The following is an 18740-nucleotide window of genomic DNA, read 5'->3' on the forward strand; positions in this document are numbered from 1 at the left end:
CCACATAAAACCATGTGTCAATTTTAGAACATAAATCAATCAATTATCCTTTCATGTGTTGACAGGTACCCTATCTTTTTTTCCCCCATACATATATATACTATGCGCGCACTCTTTCATAATCTTAAAATTTTCAAAACTTGTATTCGGCCACCTTAAAAATTTCACACTCCTTGATGCGATAAATTCTAACCAAAGGCGGATTCTCCAAACGACCTTCAAGTGGTCGAAGGACTCTCTGTGCTCCTACTGCAAAGATGAACAAGTCAGCAAAGGGGCACCAGGTTGGCCGATGCGATAACCCTCTGATGACAAAGTCAGGGTCAGAATTAAGCAACAGGTATGTATTCTTTTCCAAGTTTTCGATCCCGCTCTTCAGGGGCTTACCTCTTGTATTTATAGAGCCTGAGTTTCTTGGTTTCCGTAGTGCCGTACTCCTTCACGCTCTCACGGGCCTACGCATGTGAGGGGGAATATTCTAGAAATTCCCCACTTTTAGGGTGCCGTCAAGCACTAGGAGTCTCAACGGGAAGACGTGCATAACGTTTGGAGGGAGTGCTCCCACCGGCCGTTCCACTTCCTTCGGAGTTCCATCTCTATCCATGTCTTGTGTGGATGACCATGCCAACCGTAATGACATGGTATACAGTCAACTACGATGTCATGGCACTGACTCAACATGAAACTTTCTGTGACCTACGGGAGGAAGTTTGCCTAGGTGGCAGAAGCTATTGCTACGAGGGGTTATAAAGATTCTTGGTCCAAGGAAGCCGAGGTGAGAGCTCGACGCAATCGGGATGAGGCGAGAGCTTGGCAAGGACGAGATGAGGCGAGGGCTCATCCAAAATTGGCCAAGGTGAGAGCTCAACAAGGACGGGATGAGGCGAGGGCTCATTAGCAATGGGCTGAGGTAAGAGCTCGGCGAAGACTGGATGAGACGAGAGCTCATCTATGATAGGCTAAGGTGAGAGCTCGATGCAATTGGGATGGGGCGAGAGCTCAGCAAGGATGGGACGAGGCGAGGGCTCATCCGCTATGGGCCGAGGAAAGAGCTCAGCAAAGATTGGATGAGGCGAGAGCTCATCCATGATGGGCAGAGGTGAGAGATCGATGCGATCGAGATGAGGCGAGAGCTCGGCAAGGACGGGACGAGGCGAGGGCTCGTCCGCAATGGACCAAGGTAAGAGCTCGACGAAGACTGGATGAGGAGAGAGCTCATCCATTATGGACCAAGGTGAGAGCTTGGCAAGGGTGAGACGAGGATAGAGCTCGGAGATAACAAATGGGGCTGTTAGTGCTGTATTTGAGGGCGTGGCATATATTGGCACATCACTCCCGAATAATTGGATTGCGAGACCCTGGCGATCAAAAGAACCTTCTGAAGGACAGAGAGTTTCCAATTGAAGCTAAGGTGACTGTAGAATACTTGGCATGGATTTAGACTCAATATAAAGTTGACTAGAACTCTTAATTTGTTTGGGTTCACAAGGAGGAATCAAGTTATAGAGGCCTCGAGATATTGAGGAGGAATCAAGTTAGAGAGAAGATTGCAAAATTGCTAAGACGGTTAGAAGATTTTTCTCGTGATCTGGCTCATTAATCTGGGACTTCTTTACTTACCAAAGGGAAACTATATTTTAGTTGCACTGAACCTTTAATTTGATGATTGCATGGTACTTTGTTATTTTGTCGATCAGACCGAACTTTGTGATAACTTTATTAAGCTGCCTACACACTCTTTGGATCTAATGTATCAAGTCGAACGTAGTTCCCATTGATGTCTTTTCTCTTTTTAGCTATGGTACTTCTTCAATTGGTCAAAATTTACTAAACATGGTAGGTCGATCCCATCTAGATCCATTACCAGGATTAGTTTCTGGGATGTATTTCTTTTACTATGAATGGACAACTCCAATTGGGCTTGAACTTCACTTGTTGATTTTGTATGGGTGTTTTTTGCTCTCTTAGTACCAAATCACCAACATTAGTTGGCATGATACGACCTTCTTTAATGCTCACATTATCCGTTGTTGATACTTTTTTATATTGTCCATGAAACATTTTTTTTTCTCATCAATGAGGTTTAGTTCCTTGTATCTTGATTTCATCCATTCAGTCTCCAGGAGTTCAATATCAATTAGCACTTTAAAAGAGATGATTGTCAATTTTACTGGAAACACAACCTCTATTATGAATACAAGAGTGTAGCTTTGTCCCAATTGAGGTACGAAGAGATGTCCTATGAGTCCATAGGGCATAATATGTAGCTTGTTTGTTCAATTATCATTTCTTTCTGTCATTTTCTCTACTATTCGTTTTACATTTATATTTGCACCTTCCATTGCCCCAAAAGATAAGATGTAAGTTTGTGAACATTCATTTTATTTTATTTTTTGGTCGGAAAACAAAGCAATTTTATTAGAAGAAAGACGATTGTTGGAAGCGGCGACCAGAGACAAGTGACTAATTTACAATGAAAGGGGGTGGGATCGACCACCAAACGAAGGAGAGCTTGAGCTTTAGAGCTCCCGAGGCTAAGAAATCCGCCAAGGAGTTGAAGTCCAGACGAATGAAATGGAATAGAACATGCAAGAAGGACGACAAGAGATCAGTGATGTCTAAAGCAATGGCATTCGCAGCCTAGTCAAGGGAATTTGACTGGCCATTAAGGAAAGCGACCGCAGAGAGACCGTCCGAATAGATCACAATCCTTTGAAGACCCAGGCTAAAGTAAGATGCAAGCTGTCCCTAATGCTTTCCAGTTCTGTGGCATAGGCTGAGGCCGAGAAGCTCCATTTTCGGTCATATAGGTTTTCATTTCTTTTTGAAAGTGTGAACCTTGATCTTATATCTTATTTTTATTTTTTTGTTAACCAAGGTGTCCGGATCAGCTTACGCGCACATCGACTAATCTTCAGGGAAACTAGTGCAGGCTGAGCAACAACCCACCACTATAGATGGGGAATCGAACCTGGGACCATGCGCCTATCCACACAATCCCCAATTCACCCTTGATCTAATATCAATTCTTGTGATATACTCTAATTACAAATGAAGTTATTATCACTTATAAACTTAGCCACCTTGGCATATGGCTAACCATTGGATGACTTGGGGACAATTTGTCCAATTACATCTATGCCTTAAATTGCAAATGGACATGAACTTAAAATATATAATAGCTATGCGAATGGCTTATGCATGGGATTGACTTTGTTTTACAAACTTGATGCCTGCTCTACAAGCACGGGCTGCAATAGTGCACTGGATTCACATTTGACTTTTTTTTATATAATTCATGCAATCTACTTCCATTCCATTGTGTTTCAAATTTCCAATAATAATGGGGTAATTTTATTGCCAACATATTTGCATTCATATGTGAGTCAAAAGTTTTAATGATGTGTTACCCGACAGCGGGTCGATTATAGCCGTTTTAATGAAGTCCGATTCCGTCACTGTTCGATATGACTCGAGAATTTAGAAATCGGAAAGGCATAGGCGCGCGATAACCCGCATCCTCCCCGTGCACTCAGAGGTCCTTTCCCTCTCCCGTTTTCCGTGTCTCATCTGTCGGCACCGTCTGTCTTTGTGGGTCTGTGTTTGTGTGTGATGTGGTCAGGTCAGGTTACGGCGACGAGCCTGCCATGGCATCCTTTACTGTCTCCTTCGTCTCACTGCTTGTCTAGCCAACGACGAGCCATATCGACGCGCCGCGTGCTGACGATACAGGCGTTCCGGCGGAGCGACTTCGATAGGTTTGGTAAACGAGTGGTATCAGGTGAGGCCTGGAAGGAAGCGTGGAGGAGCGCCAATGATGGATTCGAGCTGCTACTCTTCGACGCTAAAAAGGCCGCAGAGCGTTTCGACCGTCGCTATTCCGTTTCGAGGCGCCTCAGCTCTGTTGTCCAGTCTGCCACTGATAAGGCTCGCGAGATTGACCGTGAGCTTGAAATCGAACGCAGGTGGCGCACTTTCACTCTTGATTTCTCCCGCAACTGGCCCAGGGTCTGTTCCCTATCTCTCTCTCCATCGTATCGAATGTGGTGACTAATTAGATGATTATTTGTTCAAGTAATTTTTATATCATGGCTAAATTAGTTGCATGCATATTTGTAATTCGATATCTTCACTGACCCTTTTGGATTGTTTTAAAACATAAAATTGATACTAAAATATACAAAATTAAAACACTGCTTTAGGACCCTCCAGTCCTTGAATCCCATATTTTTTGGGTTTGTTTTGTTTGACTTCTTGTTCTTATGTCATTGAGACATAGACCTGCAATGGTGGGGGGATGCAGGGATGCTCAAATTCATTTTGTATGTAAGATGATTTAGAAAGTATTTTCTTCTTAATCAGTAGGTTGAGGAGAGCCTTTTACCGCTTTGGCGAATTAGGAGAAAATGGGCTACATCCATGGATTGTTGCTTTTTGGGATGCAGTTGGAATTTTAGTAGGCATGATGTGGTATTGGCGTAGGATGGATTGGGATTTCCTGCAAAGCATGGTGTTTCTGGGCTGCATTAATGGCAATTATGCTAGGTATTTGACCAAACAGGTGTTAATAAAGTGATCAGAATAAGAGTTGAAAAGCGTTTGAAGGAGGGTCTGTGTTAGTGATCAGAATCAACCCAAAATCGCAAGGTTGAAGGGCTGATTGGGGGGATTTAGGTTTTGAGTTGGACTGAGGTCCAACAGCCCTAGTGGATTGAAGGGAAGGACCAATGGAGACATGTAGTTGGGTTGTTTTGAATTAGCAATTATCTATTCTAAGTTGGCCAATTTAGTGAGATGAAAAAGAAAATGATCATGGAGCAATACATTGTCTAGGGTTTGATTAGGGTCCATTATGAGTTTTAGTGAGATTAAAAACAGAATAAGGGCTGTTAAATAACTAGTGATTAGGTTTCAGTGAAGATAGTTACCTCAGAGGTCAGATTTATTTTTAATTTTTTATATGCTTAATAAGACTGCAATTCTGTGAGTCACTATGAATATAATTTGTGGGTTATTCTTGGAAAATCTAGGAAGCAACTGCTATACATTTGATACATAGGATATTTCAGTGTTGTCTCTAACCTTAGGAGCCTCTGTTTGACTCTGTTTTTTCACCTTTTACTCTGCCTACAATTTTGGTAATTGATGATTTTTTTTTTTTTTTTTCCTTTTCCTCAATATATTCTAATTTGAGCCTGATTTTGGGTTGGATTATGTTATTTTTATGAAGTCTACTAAGGTATTGCTGTCATCTAACAAATTCAACAGCTAAACTCATCATCTACAAACTCTGCTGAGAAAATGCATTTGGTGTTTGTAGTCGGGCTAAAAACTTTCCTATGGTTACTATTATTAGAGTAACTTAAAATATCCATCAGGTCCCCAGTGATTATTAAAGTATCCATTGGGTCCCCAGTGATTTGTTCTTTTTGTATGGTCTAAAGTTGGAAAATCTAATTTTTTTATCAGAAATGTTTTTTTTTGTTGTTGTTGTTTATAGATGTAAGCTTAGTGAATTAAATTCTTTTACCCCTTTTCTCCTGCAGTATAGGAGGCAGCTGAATGATTTTCTGGATACTCCACTGGGCAGAACTTTTTCTGTGAGTAGACACTATACTTGTTTACTGTAAAATTGTGTTATTGTTTCTGATTTTCCTCAAGTATAATGCTGTTGTTTGAATATATTTTGTTCTATGCATGAGGCCCCTTTTAATTATAGTAGCCAAAGTTATGGAGCAGTTAAAGCATGTTTCACTGGAGTGTGGTCTGCAGGGGTCAAACCTCCACTGTGTCATGGTGTTGGTTACTCTTTTTTTTTTTTGGGGTGGGGGGGGTGGGGGTGGGGTGGGTGGGGATTGGGGGAGTAAACAAGAAGGGGAAAAGATACATAGAACTTTCTAATCTACATTAAAGAAATAATGTGAGTGTCATTCTCTAACTGCCATTTTTATTCTATGCCCGTTGCTGGGATTTGGAACTTCAATACCATTCCTGAACTTCCCAAAAGTGTCATCGTTCCCTACATGCTGGCTTTATTAAACACCAGCTTACAGTTCCGGCTGTTCATCACCACAAGTCTGAGAGTAGTGATTCTGAACTTCTCTTCCAGTACCTCTATGAAAGGAAACTGGAAGCAGCACGGTTCCTGCTTGAAAGAATGCTTCAAACAGGCAGTAGTCATGGGGTTGTTAGCTGGACTTCAATGCTCTCTAAATTTGCTAAAGAAGGTTTCATTGATGAAGCTGAAGCACTCTTCGAAGTCATGCCGGAAAGGAACCTTGTCACTTATAATGCAATGCTGTCTGCGTATGTGCATTCTGGTAGGGTAGCTGATGCTTGTCGGTTCTTTGAAGGAATGCCTGAAAGAAATGTAGTGTCTTGGACTTCCTTGCTGTGTGGGTTAACACATTGTGGAAGAATCGCTGTTGCTAAAAAATTGTTTAATGTTATGCCTGATAAGAATGTAGTCACTTGGAATTCAATGATCACAGGTTTGATCAGAAGTGGTGACCTAGTGGAGGCTCGAAGAATGTTTGATATGATGCCGATTAGAAATCAGGTTTCTTGGAATGTAATGATCGCAGGTTATGCAGAAAACTGTAGAATGGAAGAAGCGAGAATTCTGTTTGATGCAATGCCAGATCGTAATGTTGTCACTTGGACTACTTTAGCTGCTGGTTATTGTAGAGCTGGTGATCTTCATAAGGGATATTACATTTTTCAGAGAATGCCTGAGAGGAATGTCGTCTCTTGGACAGCCATGATAGGAGGGTTTGCTTGGAATGGTTTCTATAAGGAGGCATTGTTGCTTTTCCTTGAAATGAGAACTTCTCAAGACATGAAACCAAATGAAGAGACGTTCATTTCGCTGATCTATGCCTGTTCAGGTGTTGGTTTTCCTCGGCTTGGTAAGCAGGTACATGCTCACCTAATTTTGAATGGGTTTGACTGTGATGACTATGATGGGCGGCTGTCGAAGAGCTTAATTCACATGTACTCTGGGTTTGGTATGATGGATTTTGCAGATCATAGTTTCACCAAGAACTCAAACAACTATACTATTCAGTCTTACAATTCTATGATAAATGGTTTCATTCGCATTGGAGAGTTGCGGAGAGCCCAATACTTATTTGACACCATGCCTTATCGAGATGAGATATCATGGACTTCTATGATCACTGGTTATTTTAGTGCTGGCAATGTATCAGAGGCATGTTGTCTATTTAGCAAAATGCCCAGGAGAGATGCCGTTACATGGACAGTAATGATATCAGGGCACATCCAGAATGAACTCTTTGCTGAGGCTATCTTCATATTCTCAGAAATGCGTGTTAATGGGGTAACGCCTCTAGATTCCACATATTCCTCTCTTCTTGGAGCTGCAGGTGCAATGGCTTATCTTGATCAGGGCAAGCAGTTACATGGTATGGTGATGAAAACACAATACAAGCTGGATACAATCCTTGAGAATTCTTTGATTTCAATGTATGCAAAATGTGGAGAGATTGATACTGCACATCATATATTTTCTGACATGACATCCCGTGATATTGTTACTTGGAATACAATGATTGTGGGGTTTTCACATCATGGGCTAGCTAACAAGGCTCTGAAGCTCTTTGAAGTAATGCAAGATTCAGGGACTTGCCCAAACTCTGTTACATTCTTGGGTATTCTATCAGCATGTAGCCATGCTGGCATGGTTGATCGAGGTTTGGAGGTTTTTGATTCAATGAGTAAGGAGCACTCAATTCAGCCAGGGGTGGAACATTATGTATCTATGATTGACCTATTGGGTCGAGCAGGTAAAGTTGAGGAAGCAGAGGAGCTTGTCTTGCGTCTACCTTTTGAGCCAGGTCTTGAAGTTTGGGGGGCACTGCTTGGTATATGTGGGCTTGGCAAGATGAACCCAGCAGTTGCTATACGTGCTGCTGAACAGGTCCTTCAGCTTGACCCATTTAATGCCCCGGCCCATGTATTGCTTTGCAACATATATGCATCTATTGGTATGCAATGTGAAGAGGGAATGCTGAGAAAAACAATAGGAAAAAAGGGGATAAGAAAAGTTCCTGGGTGCAGTTGGATAATGGTAACGGGAGAAGTTAACATTTTCTTGTCTGGGGACAAATCACATACACAGTCTGATGAGATATATTCTCTCTTGGCTGGTGATCATTTGAGAAGCAAAGTTTAGTTGGAGGAAGAGTATGAAGGGATGTTAAGGCAACAGTGGTAGCTTTGTTCTTGGTTGATTAAATCCGGGATGAAGGGTATTTGCTCTTTGCCTCATGCTGCTATTTCTCAATAGCATATTTTTCTAAAAAGGTCCATATCCATAATTTCCTGGGTTATATATGCATTCCACTATTAGATCTGCTTTGGGAGTTGCCCCAATTCAGGATAAGCTCCGAGAAAGTTGTTTGAGGTCGTATGGCCATGTTCAAAGGAGGTCTGTGGATTCACCAGAAGGAGTGTTCTGATTCAGATTGAAGAAGCTAAAAGAGTTAGGGGCAGGCCTAAAATGACCATAGGAGAAATAGAAAGGAAATACATGCATAGTTTAGGTCTTGCCCCCAAGTATGACCTCGAATAGATCTGATTGGAGGGCAAGGATCCATGTACTTCACCCCATTTAGGTGAGATTTCTCTGACTTCTTGTGTTATGCTTCTTCCTTTTACTTTTCTTTCCCCTTATTATCTTTGATCGTATCCATGTAGCCGACCCTATTGAGTGGGGATAAGGCTGAGTTGTTGCTGTATAAATGCATTCCCCTAAGAAGATGCATTGCCATCAAGCCTGGGACCTAGACTGAGAGTAGCATTTATATTCATTTTTACTGCTAAGGGTGGGGTACCCTAAAATTTTAGGCTTTTGGGATTTTCCTCTTATTGTCAAGGCTACTTAGATCCAATTAAAATTAGGGTTGCAATGGATCAGACACTATATGACTAGGACCTGCCTTTTTGTTTTTATAATTTCGAGTCTGTCTGACTTGTTTTGAAACTTCATGTATTCTTTCCACTTAAAAGGAGAGAGAGACTATGTGTATATGGATTTATTATCTACCATATCAGATACCTTCTATCTCTGTTGCATGCCAGGATGTGTCCATGGCTCCATGCTATTATTATGTCACTTCGGTGAAAAATCACTTGACACTTCTTTTTATGGCAGGTCTGAGTTGATGTTTTCTAGACTGGACTCTATAATATATGTATGTAGCATAAATCATATAGATATCTAGAGCTCTTCCTCTATCTAACATGTTGAGATTCTTATGTTTATTCTATCACAATGGTTAGTTTGGAATTTATATTTTCTTAATTATGTGTACTGTTTATGGTTCAGCAGGGGTACACTTGTAATTGTTCTTCTCCCTTACTAGAAATATATTATATTTCTCTCCATAAGTTCATTCACTCTAACTGAGAGCTGGTTTCTCCATAGTGGCGTGCATCTCTTCCCTCTTGTTTTGGGAGTCCCTTCTAGAGTTTTCTGTTCCTGGTGTGCATCCACCTATCGCTGCATCTGCTTCTGTCAATGTTCTTGTTGATTCAATGTAAACAAGGATTTTCTCTTATCTTCCTGTCCTGTGATTAGTATTCCTATGGTGCTGCTTCATGTCCTGCGATAGGACATTGTCTCTTTAACTTGTGGATGGTGGTATATGGTCTGCGATCTGTTTGTTTAGCTGCTGCTGCTGCTGCTGCTCTCTCACTTGGGGTACTGCTGCTACTGCTTTCTCACTTGCAATAGGGATGATTAATTGCCCATATGTGAAGCCTTGATTTCAGGCCTGTAGCTGAAGATTTTCTTGATCCTTCTCTTTGGTGGTCTGCTGTGAGTATACAGTTGTGGAATCTCTTTTCTTTATTATTTCTGCAGTCGTTTGAAGAGTAGTTCTCCAACAAGGATATTTCAAGAATCATGCTAAAGGCTAGCTTAAGTATCTTGTATCTTCATCTCCACCTTCTGATTCAAAAGAATATGATGAATGGATGCGTGAAAACGACACCCTATTTTTTTTTTCTTTCTTGGATGAATAAATAAATTCATTACCAAGAAGGGAAGAATATACAGGGGGGGAAGCTAGGCGGGGGGGAGGCTAAGCCAAGGCAAAGCCAAACAAAACAAAACATACAAACAATTACAACCAAGCTAGATTCTCAACTAGATTAGCAGACTAGAAGAACACCCAACTAGATCCAGCCTAAAGGAAAGGGGAAACACAAATAAAGGGGGGGGGGCAGCAAGCAAGGGAGATGGACTCAAGTATGGGTAATGGTGTCAAAGGAAGGTTCCAGGAGGCAATGATGTGACTGTTCTTAGTGGATCTAGGGACATGCCTATGGTGGAGGGATTGGATTTTGGAGGTAACATCATAGTAGATGGCTTTCCAAATCTTGTCCAAGGAGCGGGAGTTGGAAGACCATTTACGGATGTTTTGCTCCATCCAGATATGATTAATGGTAGCAGAGAAAGCAAGCTTCCCAATGGTATCGCCAATGGATGAACCCGAAAAAGTCATGTCAATCCAAATCCATTCTCTGTCAAAGGGAAGATAGGTTTGACAGAGGGCCAACATTTAGAGAGAACCAATTTCTAGACGGAGGAGGAAAAAGGGTAGGAGAAGACGAGGTAAGGGATGTCCTCAGTAACTTGAGGGCAGAGGCAGCAGGAGGGGGAATAGGGATATGGCAGTGGATGAGGATAGTTAGCATAAGAAGTTTTTGTTTCCTAGCAAACAAGTTAGTTAGCATAAGAATTTTTTGTTTCCTAGTATTAAGTTTCCTATTTGTTTAGTGTCCTTTTCTAGTACTTTCATTTTGTAAAATGAGCTTGGCCAAAGCTATAAATAGGCCTTTATTTGTAAGAATTAAGCAAAAGGTGATTAATGAAATTTTGTGAGCTTTGATTGCTGGTTTTTCCTAGGAAAGGATGTTTCAACAGCTAAGATAGCTGTGGTTGAGAGACCCAGGACTGAGAGAGTCCACCCCACTCGCATCTATCCCTTCTATACTTCTTTTCTCTACTTGTACTCTTTTTCTACTTCTATTTATTCATTATTATTGTGAGAACAAAGTCCCAACTATTGTTGAACAGAAGAGCACACAACTAGGCTACCAAATCCAGTTACAAGGTTTTCCCGGGGGGAATTTTCAAGTACGTATCTCCCATGCCAGATTTCTGATTGCTGGAGGATTTTGAGGGTTTGTTGAGGACCTTAGGAAGACCAATCAATCCAAATTTGAGGATCATCCGAAGTTCCAACTCAAATTCTTGAAGAATTACAAAAAGTTTCCTTTTTCTTGCAACCCGCGTAAGCTCAATCCAGCCATTAGAATTTGTCCAAATTTTGATGGGTTTTCCTTCATATAGGATCTCAATTCGATCCAAAATTCAGCTCCATCAAAGCTGCGGTTTGTAAGTAATCAAAATCTCCTCTATTAAGCCCTATTTTCCAGGTTTGAACTTGATTTGTGTTTTAGTTATGATGGATCCTACTGGGACTGATTTACCCCTTGGTAATTTAGTCCGATAATCACCAAGTTAAGCCATTTGCACTGTGGATGTAGGCAGTGGGCACACTACCAAGTCATGTAAAAATTCTGTGTTGTGGTTGTATGTGTGGACATATGGAGACCCTTTTCCATAGGATGTGTGTGCACGTTGGGTAGATCTTGCCATGGGGTTGTGTGTGTTTGTGGTTGAGAGATAAGGTGTGTCATATGGTTGTGTATGTGTGATTGGTCAAAAAGGCCAGCGCCAAGCCGCCAACTAACCGATTATTGGTACGTGTGTATGTGTGCTTGATTGAGGGCTGCCAGACATTGTGACTGTGTTACTGAGCACTAGAGAAATCACCTAAGATTGTGAGATTTGAGGGTACGAGTTTTTGGTGTTCATTGATTCACCCCCTCTCAGTGACCATCTCAATTAAACAATTAGAAATGTGGAAACCCTAATGTCTGGTGCTTCATATTTAATTTATAGGGCATGAGAACCTTGTCCGCTTGCATTCTCTCATGCCCAGACACATGTGGTGGGCTGTCAGGGGCATGGGCAGGGGCGTATTTTCACAGCCCACCCCATGTGTCTGGGTGTGGAGAATGCAAGTGCACAGGGTTCTTTTTCCCTAATTTATATTATTCTTTGATAATATTTGCATTATTTTGATTACCAGTATGTGATATTCTCCTTCCATTTACGTTATGGCACCCCCTATCACTAGAAGGCAACTCTTGAAGATCTTAGATCTCCCCTCTTTCGAGTATTGTTTTTTGAATCTTAATTTTTTTTGTTATTACTGTTGCCTCAGCTATTATAAAATTTTTCAGCTCACTTTGCATTTTTTTCTTGTCTGTAGACGATCTTCTTCCTTTGGTTTGCTTTATCCGGATGGCTATTTCAGTTCATGATTTTTGCAACATTGGTATTGCCCTTTGCTGCTCCTCTTCTAATTGGAACTGTTGCAAATAATTTCGTAATCCAGGTATTTTACCACTCTGAACCTTGCATTATTTTACTCTTCTCATTGGGGGTTTATGCCTTCTCCCAACTTATTCCTAATTTGAGTTGAGATCGATTATGCAAGTTGGCTATTGAGGCTCTTATACATTTTGTATATTGTATAATTGGCTTTAGTCATCTAGGAGGTGCTATAAATGGTTGATATGTATCTTACAATTTCTGGTTATTTAGATAAACCTTGCATCCTCCATCTGCATGTAGGTGTTCTCAGTAACCAACGGTTCCCATTTTGGTTGGTTGCTATTTTCTTCACTAGTGGATCACTCATCCTTCAACCGGTTGGGCGGTCCCATCGACCACCACAACAATTTATGGCCTTTAACTAAATTTAGCTCAAGTCACTTGGATAATTTCTCCAGTTAATGCATATGCCATGCCAACTGAGCCAAAATTAGGTCCAAAAAGGTTACTAGAGGGCTAAGTCAAGGTTCAATGTGAATGTCCACCATTTGGTCCATTTTGGCTTAGTCAGTCTACCATAGTCTACCTATAAATCACCTCTCTTAGGTTTTCCCTTGTTATGTCTGTAGGTGATTAGCTGAGCTTTGAGCATCCGGGATTATTATATCCTAGGATCATATAGATAATTTTAGATGAACATATCTCCTTGGAATACATTCAAGCAAACAACAAAAATATTCTTTAAGTTTTGGCTTGAGTTGTTTGAATCCTCATAGATGGCTTGACTTGACCTATAAGTTTATGCTCCACCACTCCATGACAGTATCTTGAACAGCTTGATATCTTCCAGTTTGATCCTCGGGCTCCAACGACATACTTCTCATTGCTTGGAACCTGTTACTAATTAAAACGTTAGGAAGAGCAAAAAACTTTTTCACACGCACAAATAGTGTGTGATCACCAAAACAAAAGCTATTAAATCACAGATTGTTCATATAGCAACCTTTGCTTCAACACTTGCTTAACATGTCTTGATAAATATATACCTGTGTATAGTGATGAAGGCACTAGACAACAAAGCAGCCCCAGATTTAAAACTTTTTGACCTTCATGGCCCTACCAGCCTCCAATCAGCCTCAGCCTACATCTGAGCTTCCAATTGTCCCGTATTAAGGTGTCCAGCAGTTGGATTTTATCCACCTCAATTAGTATGGGGTAAGTTGCCACAAGTGGATGGTAAAGAGAAGCTTTTAAAGCTTTGAACATGACTGACTGGTTTGGGATTATTATTAATTTACCATCTTTTAGTTCAAATTATTAGGAAGATTAAAGGTGCTAATGAGTAGCACTAGTACTAGTTCGCTTGTGAGCTCATTTTTTGACATCAAAACAGGGCCATGTACCTAAATTTTCATCATTCCAACAATTTTCATTGGTTGGACAATGAGATGATCCCCAGCCTTTTAGGTTGTTCTCAGTCCTGCATGCACAACTCAGCCTTATCCCTACTAAATGGGGTTGGCTACATGGATCCTTGCCCCCTAATCAGCTCTTTTTGAGGTCCTGCATGCAGAACCAGATATTAAATTCCACGTTAGTGACATCACCTTTTCACCTACTTGTTGACAATTGCTCTTACTTAAAACTGAACAAATTGGTGCATAAATAATGTGCTTCTGCTTGTCATGTCTCCTCCCAATTATTTGAGCAGGGATCTTGTCCAGCATGCAAACAGCAGTTCATGGGCTACAAGAACCAAGTAGTTCGTTGCGTGAGCTGTGGAAACATTGTATGGCAGCCGAAAGATAACTTTTCCTCCGGAGGTGGTGGTAGGGACACTAAGTCATCAAGCTCAGGACCTGATATTATTGATGTGGATTTTGAGGAGAAATGAAACAGATCCATAGGTGGCTGAGAGTCATTTCTTGAAATCTGGTCCACAGAGAAAGGAAGAAAAAAAGAAAAGAAAAGAGTGTAATTGACAATCTTGTTTGCCTCCTTGTTTCAGGTTCATGATAGGTTTCTAGTTTCTGCTTCTCCTGTAAATTATAAAATTAATATAGGAATGATCAATATGTTAATTTTGTATAATTGTGCTTTTTAGTTTGAGAATTAAAGGAATGTGGGGAACTTGTATAAAAGGCTACACAAGGTTCTCTAAAATTAAGCAATATGAAAGAGCTGAGATTTTCTCAATAGAAGTTCTGCTCTTTATGAATTACTCGGAAGATTTTCCCAAATGAATAGTTTCTGGTTTTATTTTTCGCTCTGAACAAGTCTTCTTTTTAACAATATCTGTCAGTTTTTGGGATATCCAAACAAGAAAAAGTTGGAGGGAAGAGAGAGGATTGAAGAAATAAGCTTTATGCTTTCTATGTTACACATCATGAACCAAGAGTCAATTATGCTTATAGCAAGTTTGTTTTAAATACACACACACACACACACATATATATATATATATTTGCATTAAAATAAAAATGGAGAATCCTATTCTAAATAATTTTTTTTCATAGATTTGCATCCTCCTTTCAGGTTGTTTTTATTAATGAAGAGCAGAATACTGATAATGTGATTATTGTGCAAGAAATCTTTCATTTCCTAAAAGAAAGTGTAGGGCTGCTTTTAAACTTGATATGTCAAAAGCCTATGATATTATAGTGTGGATAGTGTGAAGGGTCATTTTTTAATTTTTAGGTTTTAGTCAGGATTGGTGTGATATGATTAGTTACTTATAATCTTTCGTATCTTATTCTACTAAGATGGAGGTTAGTAGTTTTGGTCTTTCCGAACCTTTTCGATGCATTTTTTAAAAGTATCCACTTATTCCCTATCTTTTTTATTATAGCCATGGAATGGTTTTTACGTACCTTGGAAAGTCTATAGAGAAAAATTTGTTCAAGAATAGGTAGCAATTGTCCTGAAATTTCTTGCCTAATTTTGCGGATGAAACTTTTATTTTTTATAGAGTTAATCAAAATAATATTTCAATTCTACACGCTATTTTTTAATATATGTCAAGATTTGTCTCACCAATAAATTAATTCTAAGTGAGTGGTATTAATTATTGTTGACGGGTGAGGGAGGGAATCAGGGGCATGGTGACTTGTAGAGCCTAGGGATTAGTCTTGTAGAAGAGAATGGTTGTATTTTGAAATACTTGTATACTATTACTCTCCTTACTCTACTGATGTTGCACGGATTCCTAACTTGGCATTGGAAGGTCTATACCGGAGTTCACTACGAGCCTCTTACCTCTTGCTTCACTGTGTTTGGTGGGCATTTCATCACCAACGGATTTCCAGTCGCAAGTCGCAACTCGCAACTCGCAATAGGAGAATTAGGTTTTGGAGGTTCATAATAAGCTTTGCTTGCCTTTGGGTTGAGATTTTGAAAGGGAAGCATTTCCCTCATAATTGTTTACTTCATTGTCCACTTTAACTAAACGTGAGTCAGTGGCATGGAATAGTATTGTTAAAATTGTTTTCTCCTTTTTAAAATTAGTCTGTTCCATTGTCAAATTTAGAGTTCCTTGTACACTTTCGATTAGTCCACATTATACTTACGTGAATGAGCTCATTCATGATAAGGTGTGGAATGTTAATGTGGTTGGTGTCTTCATTCCCTAATGATGTCACTAATGCTATTCTACACATTTCATTAAACTATTTTTGAGGATTTTTATTTGAGGAAATTACTCCTCTTCCCTGTAGTTTGTCTTAATACCATTTTTTCCCCCACATATTTTGAAAAATATTACTCCCAACCCTGTAGTTTAAAGATTCTATAAAGCGTACCCTTCCATTAGATAACCTAGGGACTTGGATCCTCTGTGATGCAATAGGCATTTGGCGTGTGTCCAACGCCCAAAAACGCCTTGGGTTGATGTCATCACTTAATCAGGCACGGAGCCCAAGGTGGTCGTATGCAGCCTAAGGCGCTTCTAGGCGTTGAATGCATGCTAGACACCTTGTTGCACCACAAAGGATCTAAGTCCGTGGGTTATCTAATGGAAGGGTTACACTTCATATAATCTTTAAACTACAGGGGAGGGAAGTGGCAATTTTGAAAGTACAAGTTGAGAAAGTAGTATTAAAGCAAACTACGGGAGAGGAAAATGTAATTTCCTCTTTTATTTTATCTATGTAGTAGATTTGGAACTTTTAGTACTAAAGTTGCAGTTAAATGGGTACTTCAGAACTGGTGTAATCAGATGAACTATAATAGGATCAGCCAAACAAACTCGCTTCCTTTACCACTTATCGCTAGCTTTTCGCTTTATTTTCCCAGCTCTATGCTTAGGTTTTACCAATATGTGCCTCTGCCTCATCTACAAGTTGCGTGTGGCCTCTTACGGCTTAGCTTGCTTTCCTATAGACTCTTCCCCTCATTTCTTACTACAACAGATTCTATGTATTCCACTATCACTTCCTGTTACTACCGAAAATCCGTATGAGCCGACCTTGCACAAGCACAAAAGGCAGAGGCCCAGAGGTATCTCCGGGATTAGTCTTCCGATGCCTAAGTTACTAACCGGCATAATAGTGTTTTTACAGGAGTAATGGTGGGTGTCGGTGTACCTCTCTCTAGGTTTCTTTCGAGTTCCCTCTTATAGGGTTTCTCGGCCTAGGTTTTTGGGAACCCCCCTCGGGCATCTTCTCTTCATGTGGTTTGAAGCCTTATGGCCTCTATTGGATGGGCGACACGTGTCCTCCCTCGAATGCCACGTGTCTTCGCCTTATTGGGTGACAAATTCTACCGTATCAACAGCCCCCTTACTTCCACTAGGACGCTCTTTCAGTGGAAATAACTACTTAATTTTGCTTTCGTGTACCCCTTCAGCCTTCGGTTTCAACATTCGTCTTGAAAGCACGATCTTCGGTTAGTTATGCTCAGTCTTGGCCTGAGCCACCAACCGAGGTTCTAACCTTCGGTCAGGTTCACTCGATCTTGGCCTGAGCCCCCTTTCGAGGTTGAGACCTTCGACTAGGTCCACTCGGCCATAGCCTGAGCTCCCTTTCGAGGTAGTGACCTTCGGTCAGGTTCACTCGGCCTCTGCCTGAGCCCCCTACCGAGGTTGAGACCTTCGGCTAGGTCCACTTGGCCATAGCCTGAGCCCCCTATCGAGGTTGAGACCTTCAGCTAGGTCCACTCGGCCTTAGCCTGAGCCCCCTACAGAGGTTGAGACCTTCGGCTGGGTCCACTCGGCCTTAGCCTAAGCCCCGTACCGAGGTTGAGACCTTTGGCTAGGTCTACTCGGCCTTTTCCTGAGCCACCAACTGAGGTTCTAACCTTTGATCAGGTTCACTCGACCTTGGCCTGAGTTTCCTATCGAGGTAGTGTCCTTCAGTCAGGATCACTCAGCCTTGGCCTGAGCCCCCTTCCGAGGTTGAGACCTTTGACTTGGTCCACTCGATCATAGCCTGAGTGACCTTCGGCCAGGTTCACTCGGCCTCTTCCTGAGCCCCCTATCGAGGTTGAGACCTAGGTCCACTCGACATTAGCCTGAGCCACTTCCGAGGTAGTGACTTTCGATCTTGTCTGCTCGAATCTGGGTGCGGTACTACGCTCGTGCGCTTTTGCTCAAGTGTACTTCGAGAATCTCACGTAGATGACGCGTGCTACATTTAATGAGGCTGGGGAGTCGTATCGATGCACTGTTGCCTACAAATAGTGTCACTTTCTCTCATTTTGTCATCTTCTACTCATTTCTCTAACCCTTCGTCCTTTGTCCTTAACTTTCCTCTGATCTTTGGTTCGGCCAGAGTCACTGAGAAGTAAGTTATGTCTAGCTCTTTAGGTAGTGGCCCCTTGTCATCCGAGGGCGTGTTTCTAGGCATTAGAGTCCTGGTCAGGTTTGAGGGATGTCTTCGGACTCATCCTCCACATCCACATCTTCGGATGCCTCCTCATCCTCTACCGCCAGTGACATGAGTGGTGGAGGTATTAGGGAGGGGGTTCTCGACTCCAGGGCCTAGGCAAATGAGTCCCTGGAGGTCAAAGCCAGGAATATAGTGTCGACCATGATCGAGGAGGAGCTAATGGAGCTCCGTGCATCATGTAGTATCCCAGACGAGTTCGTCCTTCAGATACCGAGGCCCAAAGATAGAGCGAACTACCAAAATCCTGAAGAGCTTCTATCGGGATGCCTTCAAGGTCGGGCTTTGGCTCCCTCTTCACCCCTTCTTTAGCCAGGTGTTTCGGCACTATGGCATCTCTCCAGCCTAGCTGACCCTGAACCAGTGGCGGTAAGTCCTTAGTTTCATCATCTTCTTCTCTCGGATGGGGAGACCGCTCTCCCTTCCTC

The 18740-nt window shown here is 41.4% G+C and overlaps 2 protein-coding genes across 2 annotated transcripts; both read left to right on the forward strand.

Moving 5' to 3' along the window:
• The first annotated feature begins 3451 nt into the window (after positions 1-3451).
• On the forward strand, positions 3452-14654 carry LOC122063047. Its single transcript, XM_042626706.1, has 3 exons — positions 3452-4008; positions 5547-5600; positions 14145-14654. The coding sequence occupies exons 1-3, from the start codon at positions 3613-3615 to the stop codon at positions 14325-14327; spliced, it is 633 nt and encodes a 210-aa protein (XP_042482640.1). The 5' UTR covers positions 3452-3612; the 3' UTR covers positions 14328-14654.
• Positions 5872-12498, forward strand: LOC122063046 (pentatricopeptide repeat-containing protein At1g32415, mitochondrial). Its single transcript, XM_042626705.1, has 2 exons — positions 5872-8636; positions 12369-12498. Exon 1 carries the CDS (start codon positions 6158-6160, stop codon positions 8192-8194), a length of 2037 nt encoding a protein of 678 aa, XP_042482639.1. The 5' UTR covers positions 5872-6157; the 3' UTR covers positions 8195-8636; positions 12369-12498.
• Positions 14655-18740: the final 4086 nt, after the last annotated feature.

This window comes from Macadamia integrifolia, unplaced genomic scaffold (genome assembly GCF_013358625.1).
Source record: "Macadamia integrifolia cultivar HAES 741 unplaced genomic scaffold, SCU_Mint_v3 scaffold1185, whole genome shotgun sequence".
In the NCBI taxonomy this organism is placed as follows: domain Eukaryota; kingdom Viridiplantae; phylum Streptophyta; class Magnoliopsida; order Proteales; family Proteaceae; genus Macadamia; species Macadamia integrifolia.